This window comes from Eurytemora carolleeae, unplaced genomic scaffold (genome assembly GCF_000591075.1).
Source record: "Eurytemora carolleeae unplaced genomic scaffold, Eaff_2.0 scaffold216, whole genome shotgun sequence".
Classification (NCBI taxonomy): domain Eukaryota; kingdom Metazoa; phylum Arthropoda; class Copepoda; order Calanoida; family Temoridae; genus Eurytemora; species Eurytemora carolleeae.
In genome coordinates this window covers 22,169-33,560 of record NW_019396333.1, presented here as the reverse complement: position 1 = coordinate 33,560, position 11,392 = coordinate 22,169, and the positions used below count along the sequence as shown (strand labels likewise).

General features: G+C 33.0%; 1 protein-coding gene across 1 annotated transcript; it reads left to right on the top strand.

The window, feature by feature from the left end:
• Positions 1-5,867: 5,867 nt before the first annotated feature.
• Positions 5,868-8,661, top strand: LOC111701123 (uncharacterized). Its single transcript, XM_023472283.1, has 2 exons — positions 5,868-6,153; positions 6,347-8,661. Exons 1-2 carry the CDS (start codon positions 5,940-5,942, stop codon positions 7,984-7,986), a joined length of 1,854 nt encoding a protein of 617 aa, XP_023328051.1. The 5' UTR covers positions 5,868-5,939; the 3' UTR covers positions 7,987-8,661.
• Positions 8,662-11,392: the final 2,731 nt, after the last annotated feature.

Sequence of the window (11,392 nt, the reverse complement as noted above, 5' to 3'; positions counted from 1 at the left end):
ACAGGTTAGGTTTCCTGGGGCAAATTAATTCTTGGATAGCCAATCGATTTGGATAAGGAACTTAGGTAAATCATTTATAATTTAGATTTTTAAGAAAATTTTCCAGATTTTGGGAAGAGATTTAACCCATAAAAGAATTGATTAAACCAAATTTTATTTCGAATAATTTTCAAAATTTTTCTAAAAAGTTCTTTGGTACTATATATATTACTATGGGTAATATATATATATAATACTTAAAAATGATAAAGATATATTAAATTCCAAGGAAATTTCTAGAATTTTTTTAGAATGTCTCTGTCATTTCTCCAAAAATTAGTTTAACTGGTAGTCGGAACCAAGTCTAGTAAATTTCTTTTTGTTTTTCTGAAATAAATCATAAAAGCGAATTTCGTTGTAACACTAATATTATCTTATGTACATCATTTCTAGAGTTTAAAGAAAATATTAATATTATATATTATATCTATGCATAATTTGTTCTTTAGTAATTAGTGGTGGTAGGTGAATCTATAATTACATCTGGAAGATATGACCTACATGCATACAGTGTGTCCCAATAAAAATGGGAATTGAATGACGAATTCGAGATATTCTTTCTCAAGAATTAGCATGGAAATACCCGATCTCAAAATCCATAATCTAATTATGTCTGCTCGAGTTTAATTTATGAAAACGATAAATGGCTGCAAACATGTGTCTGTAATCTCTCTGCAAGATGAACAATGCAATATTGTAATTTTCTTGTTTTACTAAGTACACCCTTATGCACTATGCAGTCTTAAACAAACAAATTAAAACATAGCAGAAGGAAATCCTACGGTTACAGCTTTCTAAGTAGGTATTACTTTAATAAATAAAAGAATCCTTTTATATGGTCACGCCAATCCTTTTATATGGTCACGCAAATCCATTTATATGGTCACGCAAATCCTTTTATATGGTCACTAAAATTCTTTCCTTTGGTCACGCCAATCCTTTTATATGGTCACGCAGAAACCCAAAAATGAATAAAAACCCAGTTTAAATAAACAAAAACATGGATATCTAGTTCATTCTTGATCAGACAACGCTTTTAAGGGTACCATTGTGAATCGGGCATTGCCATCTTTGCGTGGAGGGCACTTGAAATTACTCGTACAGTCCCTGTAAGGCCGTTATTAAAATCTTTTTCTTTGTGGCAATTCCTGCCTGTCATATTATTGGTGTTACTGTTGGGGACATTTTATACAAATATATAGTACACAAGAGAATATAATATTCAATTGTTGAGTTATAATATATAGTACACAAGAGAATATAGTATTCAATTGTTGAGTTATAATATATATTACACAAGAGAATATAGTATTCAAATGTTGAGTTATAATATAAGTGCTATAGTTTTCGGTCAAGAAATTGACGGCTTGTAAAAATTGTTTAAAATACGTTGATTAGATAATAAATAAAATCATTTGTTTTTTCCCACCAGATTTCTGAAGTGCTATCCTTATAATGTAACATGAAAATTCTTTTGAACGAAAAATTTGGGACGCACTAAAAAGGGATTTTAATTTAAATTTTATAATTTATAATTTTTACACTGAGAACCAGAAACGTGGAAACTGTCTTTGTTTTCTTTATACTCAAAAGATGCTGCTACTCCTTTGTGTTTTATTTTTATATTTACAATATTTATGTTTAAGGCCATTTTTAAGCACTGGTTAAGTTGCAAGTTACAATATTTCATATTTTCAAAAAAAACATACGTTCTTTAGAAGCACTGAATTATTATTGCGAAGATTTATATTTATCTGTCAATGTCATTCCTGTATTTTATTTTAGTTTTAATTAGTTATCAACTTTCAGCGAGTTTTTGCGCTTTAAGAAAAGGTTTTCAATTGTTTTGGCGACATTTTACGGTGCTGTTTCTTTGAGCCTATTTTTAATGCGAATATGATAAAATAAAAAAATTTCGCTCATAGTTTGCAAATGATGTTGCGAATATATCAATGCACAAAAAATGCGTAATTTACGCTAAAGAACTATTAATTTCCGATATATTAAACTCTTTTATAGCTCTTGTTTACATTACAAATCAGGCACTAGAGGAAAATCCCCCTCTAGTGCCTGATTATTAATTATGGTAAGTATGTAAATAGAAATTTACAAATGAAAGCTTTGTTTTTCTAATTATCCTGGAATGATGTATTTGTAAATGAATCTGAGTATGAGGTGTCTACAGATTACATATTGCCGTGAAAACGAATTTGTTTACTAAAATATTTCAAATATTTGTCATTTCAAAAATATGCCTGAATCACCACTTATCTACGCAGATATACGATTTTGCTTGACCTTCGCTACATGTATCATACTATTTTAGGGACAAAAATCCCAAGGAATCTAGAACTCAGAAATGTATTTCCAGTGAAATATGGTCCTAAGACTTCAGAAATATGGGACTTTTTTTACCAAAGTTTTTTTTCCAGGTTTTTCCCAGAAACTTTTTTTCGGTGACTTTCTTACATAAAATATCAAAGTCTAGTTAAACAAGGATTAAACGACAATAGTTTTCTGTGTGTACACCCCCACTGCTATTAAGCCACCACTAAAAAAAGAAATATTTGATTTTGTTTAATTACAATAAGAGTTTACTTGGACGTAATTGCGAGCCTTTTAATTCCTCGCAATTACGCGCAATGGAATTCCAATTGGAGAATGTGATTACAAAAAAACTATAAGGGGGCTCAACAATATAAGATTTTACAATCTTCTCTGTTTTAATTGATTTTGTGGATCGAAAATAAAATATTTTTTAAAATTGAGTTTTAAAGGCAAAACGTCATTATTAATCTGACCGTCTTTTTTAATCATGAAAGATCTTACAAAGAATTATCATGGGTTAAATTTACCTGTGTAAGAATGTAAAAATTATGTACAAAATGAACATTGTTTCTTTGCACTTCAAGTCCTGTTTACTGTTTAGAAGTCCATATATAAGCTTAATGGGACATTTTAAAAGAAATATAGAAGATACATTCCTGTTGTAATACCCAGGGAACCCACAGCTGTGACAGAAAATGGGTATTTTATGATTCAAATGTAATTTGTAAAATGCTGCAACGTATTTAATTATTTAGAATATTTCAAAAACCCCCCCTCCTCACTCCATCGTGTATACAAATCAATTTTTTTTAATTCAGACGAATTTCCACCAAAATTGATTGTAAATAAAAGGATTGAATTTCATTTAAACTTTCAAAAATTTTATTCCTTAAAAATGTGTAGACCGATATTAACATTTTTATGTTCGACAACTGTTACTGATTACTTCCTTGTAAACAGGTACATCCGGTTTCAAATTTACAACTTCCGGTTCCTGTCACTGAAAAGATATTTCAGGGTAAACTCTAGAACGTCTTTATCTTGACCCTGTGATGCAATGTAAACATCAGCAAACTGATTTAAAGAGAATGAAAGCGTAATTTCAAGTGACCCTCCATGCAAAGATGACAATGCCCGATTTACAACGGTACCCTTGAAAAATGTGCAAATTACCATCGGTTATCCGAGTCGAATAGTGTTTATGTCTAAAAAATCTGTGAGTTTTCTATTTAACTATAAACAAGAAATGTGCAAGTCGCTTTTGCAGAGAAACCGCAAATAAAAATAAACAATTTTGAGAAACCAACATATTGATATCTTATTCACACTTTAAAAAGTATGCAGTACACGGAGAGAACGTGGGGAAACAATAAATAAAAAAAGAATATTAAAATACAAACGAATCTTTTTTATTTTGCATGAAGAAAAAAACAATGGTATTGAAAGTAAAATTTTATATCATTTAATACAAAGCGCCCTAAAAGGTCAGTAGACTAAAAGTCTATAACTGGTAATGTGAACCCATATGTTTAACTAAGTAATTAATTACTAAACATATTTATCTGTATTCTTATATTCCTCTGATTAAATTAATCTTATTGTAAATATCAATATTTTCTCTACAAATAGGAAAGAACCTTATCTGCTAAGGATTTATTCAGACTTTGTANCAGAATTATAATTAAGCACTGGATATTTAATTTGATTCACACTGTATACCAAAATATATAAAGCCAAATATAAGGCAATAAACCTAAAACACCCTGTAGATTAAATTAATTTTTAATCTCTTAAAAATGTCTACGCATAATTTTTATTAACTTCACGGTTAAAGTTAAATAAAAACTATTCAATATTCAAGGAACTCTCAAGATTCCAGGAAAAATTCAATTACGCGGAGTAGAATATAGGGATGGGCAAAGTAGAATATATGGATGGGCAAAGGAGAATATAGGGATGGGCAAAGTAGAATATAGGGATGGTCAAAGTAGAATATAGGGATGGGCAAAGGAGAATATAGGAATGGGCAAAGTAGAATATAGGGATGGGCAAAGTTATAAAAGGACGAAAAATAGGATTATTTAAAAGTGGCAGAATTTTCGTTAGTTTTTATGTCAAACCCAACTCTAACTAAAATTTGTAATTTTCTATAAGAAAACCTAAAATTTTTAAGTTTTTTTTTACATTTTTACATTAAAGAGTGTTAAAATGAAAGATAGCATAGCCTGAATCAAAATTCCACGAAAGGGAGTGTTCGCGAAAAATGAAAGATAGTATAGGCTGAACTCAAACTTTACTTCTATCCATAGTATATTGTTGAATACGCTTAATGCTTTGTTACCATTATTACAAAACATATTGTTCGTTCTTACTTTTGCTTATTTTTATTTTAACATGTTTTGTTACCGGAATCTTTCATTCATTTTAAAAACTTGCCATTCGTTAACGAAACATTGCCCAGTCTATTATTCAGTGAATTTGAAACAAAACTCATAAATATAAATGCACTTCTTATTCGGGATGAATATAAAGTCTGGATCTACAAACATCATTTTATTCCTTCTATTCATAAATTTGTGAAAAAATGGACTGGATTACTACCCTGTGCAACAATATAGGGTTGTTAATCGTTTTTGTAAATTATCGTTTTTTGTTTCGTTTTCAAAAACGATCGTTTCGTTTTCGGAAAAAAACGCTCGTTTTTAAAAACGACCTACTCGTTTTGAACTTTTAGAAAACGAATAGCGATCGTTTTTGAAAACGATCGTTTTTATTAAAACGATTTGCGACCGTTTTTTATACGATTGTTTTTAAAAAACGATCGTTTTTGAAACAAAAATTGTATTGACAATTATGTTAGCGAAACGACGAACTTTATCAAAACGGTCGTTTTTTGGAAAAAATTACGTGCAACTTTATCGAATGTCGTCTTACATGAAGTTTAACAGTTGTTGGGGAGTTAAAACTCCTTGATATTTTCTTGAAAACTACTCAATGATAAGTGTAGATTCCCTTCAGGTCGGTTTCCTCTCTTAGTTAACGATCGTTAACGAAACGACCATTTTTGAAAAACGAACTTTTAAAAAAACGATCGTTTTTATAATATTTAAATAGGGATATGTTCGAAAATGAAAACCAATATCATCAAAAACTATCATCAAAAAATCTATAGTGTAGTTTTGTATAACTCGTCTTGGATTTAAACATATATACGCTTGAAAAAGATAACTTTGCAGATTTGGCCATTTTCTAACACTCAGTGTTAGAAATGGGCTAAGTGTTAGTTTTTGAACTAATTTCCCCTGGAATAACTAAACTATACTCATGCTAAAGTCTTGTATGGCACCTGTTTGTTGGCAATCCCTGTCAATCATAAAATGCGAGGGGGAAGATAAGAAGATAAGTAAGGGTTAAAGGAGAGGGTCTGAAGTCTACCCTATAACAAGTTTATTTCCACTTAAGTTTATTCTGAACTTAATACACTTTATGGACTTTGAAACCTAGAGGAAGTTGATTTTAGAGATTTTCTAGCATATGTGAGATGTCATCAGTTACAGAAGGACCTGCATGCGATGATGCGAAAACTACTTCTTGCGCTCTTGGTCTTTGTTTTAGTTGAGAGTAAAGGAGGTAGAGGGGGAGGAAGCTGGGGGAGATCTTCATCATCACGCTCTTCATCTTCATCCCGTTCTTCATCAGGAGGAGGCTGGTTCAGTAGGTCTAAGAGTCCAAGCACATCAAGATCTTCAGGATCATCTTGGTTTGGAAAGAAAAAAACAACTTCAGGATTGCAATATTTGAATCTATCTGAAAAAGTGCTAAAATCACTTGTTCTTATTTAAGGGTATAAATATTTTAACACATTGTAATGTGTAAATGCAATGGTCAATGAAATGCAAATCTGTTAGTAACAGATTTCACTGTTAGATATTTCATTGATTGAAACAGAATTTAGAATAATATTGCTTTATTGATTCAGGAACTTCTAGTTCGTACCCTAAACAACAGTGGGGTAGCAGCTCAGGAAGTGCTTATCCTAAGCAACAATATGGAGGAAGTGCAGGTGCGGGGGGCTATTCACCTCCGAAAAGTACAGGGTCTAATGTTGGAGGATATGCTGCAGCAGGAGGACTTGGAGCTGCAGGGGGGTATGCAGCTGGAAACCTGGGTAAAACCAGTTCTTTGGGAGGTGGAGGTTTTGTAAAACCAGGATCTACAGGAGGAATTGGAGGCGGTGGTTTTGTCAAACCTTCTGTTGGAAAACCCGGGTTTCAGGGATCTAGCTATCCTCAGCCTTCAGCTCCTAGCCTAGGTAGAACTAATAGTTATGGAGGTGGTGGAGTTGCAAGCCATGGCCTAGCTGGAGCAGCTGGAGCTGTGGGAGGATATGGCCTGGGAAAGACTAGTCGGTATTCTTGGCCCAAATCATCAACCCTGGGTGTAGGCAAGCATCACAATTCTGCATACAACCCTGGATATGGAACTAAGTTTGGAACTAGCTTTGGAGCTGCAAACATGTATAAACAGAAGAAGGGATTTTCCAAGAAAGCATTAGGTCTTGGTGTTGCAGCTGGATTTGTAGGAGGTGCTGCCCTGGGAGTTGCAGGTACAATGGCAACCTACAGTGCTTACCATAGATATCAGCACTTCAAGAATATGATGAGTATGAGAGGGTTCCACGATTATGATGATGACAGATTTGGATTTGGTAATAACTACCGATCTTCATATTACAGCAATAATCAATGTTTTGGAGGATGTCCCATGAACTCTCATTGTGAATGGGGATTTTGTGAGTGTAATGCTGGTTATGAGAGAAGGTATGGACAATGTGGAAGATTAGGAGGAGAATTCATCCCTCGAGCAAGAAGCTTTGATCCTTTTGCGTCCTGCTCAGTAATAACAACTTGTCAAGCAATAGACATAAATATGATTTGTAATACAAATATAACTGTTCAAGCTGGAGGAAAATGCCAATGTAAACCTGATATGAAATGGAATGAAGCTACGGGTGAATGCCAAATCTTCATAGATGTGGATTGTACAAAATTTACTTATGAAACACCACCATCACAACTTATATTGGCTGCTGCAGCAAAAGCTGAGAAATCCATTCCTTCCAACATAACTATTCCCAATGAAGCTGCAACTCCAACAATTGAAGAAAGTCTGGGAGCAAGTCTTTTGACAAAGCTGGATCAAGACAAGGCAACAGCAAATGATTTAAAGGAGGCTTTCTGTCGGGACGTTGATGCTTTCAGCTTTGACATGAACATTGATGATTCTAAACCACCCAATTGTGATCCAGTACCCAGAACAGCTTGCGGTGTTGTCTACGATAGCTCCAGCTGTTCCGGGGGATGGAAACTTATAATTTCTGAAGGTGCAATCAGCTTTCCATACTTCAGTTCCTACTGGAAGTATAGAAATGATATTGATCTCGTTGGGGTTAAAGCTGGTTGCACACTAACTGCATTCTCTAATACTGGATTCTCGGGACAGCGGGGAACCCTCAGAGCTGATGCAAGAGACCAATGGTGGGTTCTTGCGGAGCATGCAGAATATGCTCATCTTGATTCAGATATTGAATCTCTTCAATGTGTTTGCCGCAGAATGTAGAAACTGTTTCTTGTAAGAAGTTTGTTTAATTGTAAAGTTTTATTTACAATAATATTATAAACATCTGTTTTAGATTGCATTGATCAACACTGTCATTTATATAGAGGGTCAATAAGGAGGAAGCGGAAGGCCCATAAAGATTTTTAACATTAAGGAAAAATGAGGAAATGTACTTTTTTGTCTGGCTGGGTGTCTATTTGTATCCTATAAATGTAAAACAGCTAAGTGATCAGGTCCAATTTTTTTGTGGCAACTTACATGACTTCAGGGAAGGTTTATCGCTGGTCAAAATATAAAAATGTTGCTAGAGAAAAATGTCAACATTTATTATTTAACAAAAAACCTGCAAAATTTGAAATTTTACATTTATGAAGAAAAACTGGCGGCTTGAAAAGCATGCATTGCAATGCAAAAAATTGTTGCTAGAAGAGCCTAGTATTATATATGATTCAAAGATTTCATAATTAGAATGTTATTGTCTGCTTCGGTTATTATTATATTCACAATTCGTTTAAGAAAAACCTCCCTTTACTCCCCTGCCAACTCAAATCACCACTAATCTAAATCAAGGGATTAACAATAGGAATTTTGATGCATTTATAAATGGAAGCATTGGGTGAATTTTTATGTCTATATTCAATAGTTTGTTTATCTATAAATATACATAAAAAAGTTTGCCTTTTTGTGGATTATTAATCAGAATATTGGAGAACTTCCCAAAAGAACATAAGGAGATAAATGTCAACGTGAATATATGGAGACTTTAGTGAGAAGCATTTATTTGAAATATGCTACATCATTTCAATAATAATATTGATTGATTAGATTAATTGATAAGAATGATTGCTAAAAGAGATAATTAATTTTATGTAAATATGTCATATCTCAAAATAGGATCTTTTTTGATTATTTTAATAATTAATTGATTTAACATAAACGAATAAAATGATAGATCAAATTAAAATTAATAATTGATTGATTGATTTTCTACCTGAAGATAAACAGGGTTAGAATGAGAACTATCGTATCCCAGAGTAACAAAGAGGTCACCAGAATCCTTGAAAAAATTATTATTATTATTATTATTATTATTATTATTATTATTATTTTATTATTATTATCATCATGTTTTTACCTGAATCCTTGTTTAAGATCAAGCTCTGCTCTTCTTAGAATCATCATTGTTATAATATTTCCTAAATTATAAGATTTATGCACGCATAAAGTGCAGAGAGTAATTACATTTAAAGGGAATGAAAGCGTAATTTCAAGTAACTCATAATGCAAAAATGTCAATTCTTGGTTTACAACGTTACGTTTGAAACCTTAATTTGATCAAAAATGTGCAAAATACAGTCGTTTTCTGACTAAAAAAGTGTTTATTTCTGTAGTTTTTAATTGCTTCTTTTAAACAAAATTTGCGCAAATTTTATCAAAATACACATTTAAAAGGAACAAAATCGTTGATATCTAATTCTTTAACTCCTTTAGAAAGTTGACACAATTAGTTTATCGTAAGTTGACTAGTATATAGTATGTATTATGTATAGTATGTATCATGTTTCTTATTTACTAATATTCAAATAAAAACTGTCAAATGTAATTCACATCTGCGGTGCGTGACGTTCTTAACCTTCAAGCAAGGATTGATACAGGGATACAAGGATACAGGGATGCAGGGATACAGGGATAAAGGGATACAGGGATACAGAGATAACGGAATACAGAGATATAGGGATACACGGATACAAAGATACAGGGATGCAGTTATACAGGGAAACAGGGATACCGAGATACAGGGATACAGGGATACAGGGATACAGGAATACAGAGATAAAGGAATACAGAGATATAGGGATACACGGATACAGAGATACAGGGATGCAGTTACACAGGGAAACAGGGATACAGGGATACAGGGATACAGGGATACAGGGATACAGAGATACAGGGATACAGAGATATACGGGTATAGAAATACAGGGATACAGGGATAAAGGGATACAGGAATAAGGGGATACAGGGCTACACGGATATAGGATACGGGATTCAGAGATACGGGATAAAGGAATGCAGGAATGTAGGGAAACAGAGATAGATGGATACACGGACGCAGGGTCACTTGAAATTACGCTTACAGTCTCTTTAAAATTCAAAACCTACTTTCCAATAAGAAAAATGTAAGTCAATCCAATAGTCGTAGTTAACCATATTATCTATGCATTTAGTGCTAATGATTATCTACGTTGCTAATTTCTGAGAAGACCTATAGGTCTACGTCATTGCCATATTAGGATTAAACCTAACTATGCTTATCAACAACTAAATGCGCTTGTAAATACGTAATTCTTGTAATCTAACTGCGATTGTAACCTTTAAATTAACGCTAGTTGGAAAATACTCCGCTTTGATTATGGCGAGAGAGTAATTCGTTTCCTCGTTTCACTCCTCTATGCCGAGTCCATTAATGCCTGATCCAATTAGGGTTCAGTCATGTGTTTGTTGTCTATTCTGAACCAATAGAAATAGTATGGCGGCGACATCTATTTTTCTATCTATACTCATTATCCAATTAGAGATAGGAATCCTTCAATCGGCATTATCAGTAAATGGAAATATTTACTTCTACTGAAACTATAGTGGTTTAGCAACCTTGGGTTGGAGATTGAGTAGTATCTTGTGAAACAGATACCTAAGAATACAGATAGAGTTGTATCCAGATGGATATTGACTAGTGTAATATTGCGGAACCTTGAGTTAAAGATTGAGCTGTATCTTGTTAAACAGATAACCGAGAATACAGATAGAGTCCTATCCAGATTGATATTAATTAGTGTATTATTGTGGAACCTTGAGTTCAAGATTGAGTGTAATTTGTTTTCTTGGTTAGAGACAATGAGAGAGGAACCTTGAGTTCAAGATTGAGTTGTATCTTGTGAAACAGATACCTGAGAATACAGATTGAGTCCTATCTGGATTGATATTGACTAGTGTATTATTATGGAACCCTGAGTTCAAGATTGAGTTGCATCTGATACCTGAGAATACTGATAGAGTTGTATCTGAATTGATATTGACTAGTGTATTATTGTGGAACCCTGAGTTCAAGATTAAGTTGCATCTGATACCTGAGAAGACTGATAGAGTTGTATCCGGATTGATATTGACTAGTGTATTATTGTGGAACCTTGAGTTCAAGATTGAGTTGTATCTGATACCTGAGAATACTGATAGAGTTGTATCTGAATTGATATTGACTAGTGTATTATTATGGAACCCTGAGTTCAAGATTGAGTTGTATCTGATACCTGAGAATACTGATAGAGTTGTATCTGAATTGATATTGACTAGCGTATTATTGCGGAACCTTGAGTTCAAGATTGAGTTGCATCTGATACCTGAGAAT

Bases quoted from the DNA above. Each gene is read 5' to 3' on its own strand.
- LOC111701123 (XM_023472283.1), top strand. From the start codon at position 5,940: ATGATGCGAAAACTACTTCTTGCGCTCTTGGTCTTTGTTTTAGTTGAG. The intron at 6,154-6,346 runs GATTGCAATATT...TTATTGATTCAG, and splicing joins AAAGAAAAAAACAACTTCAG to GAACTTCTAGTTCGTACCCT.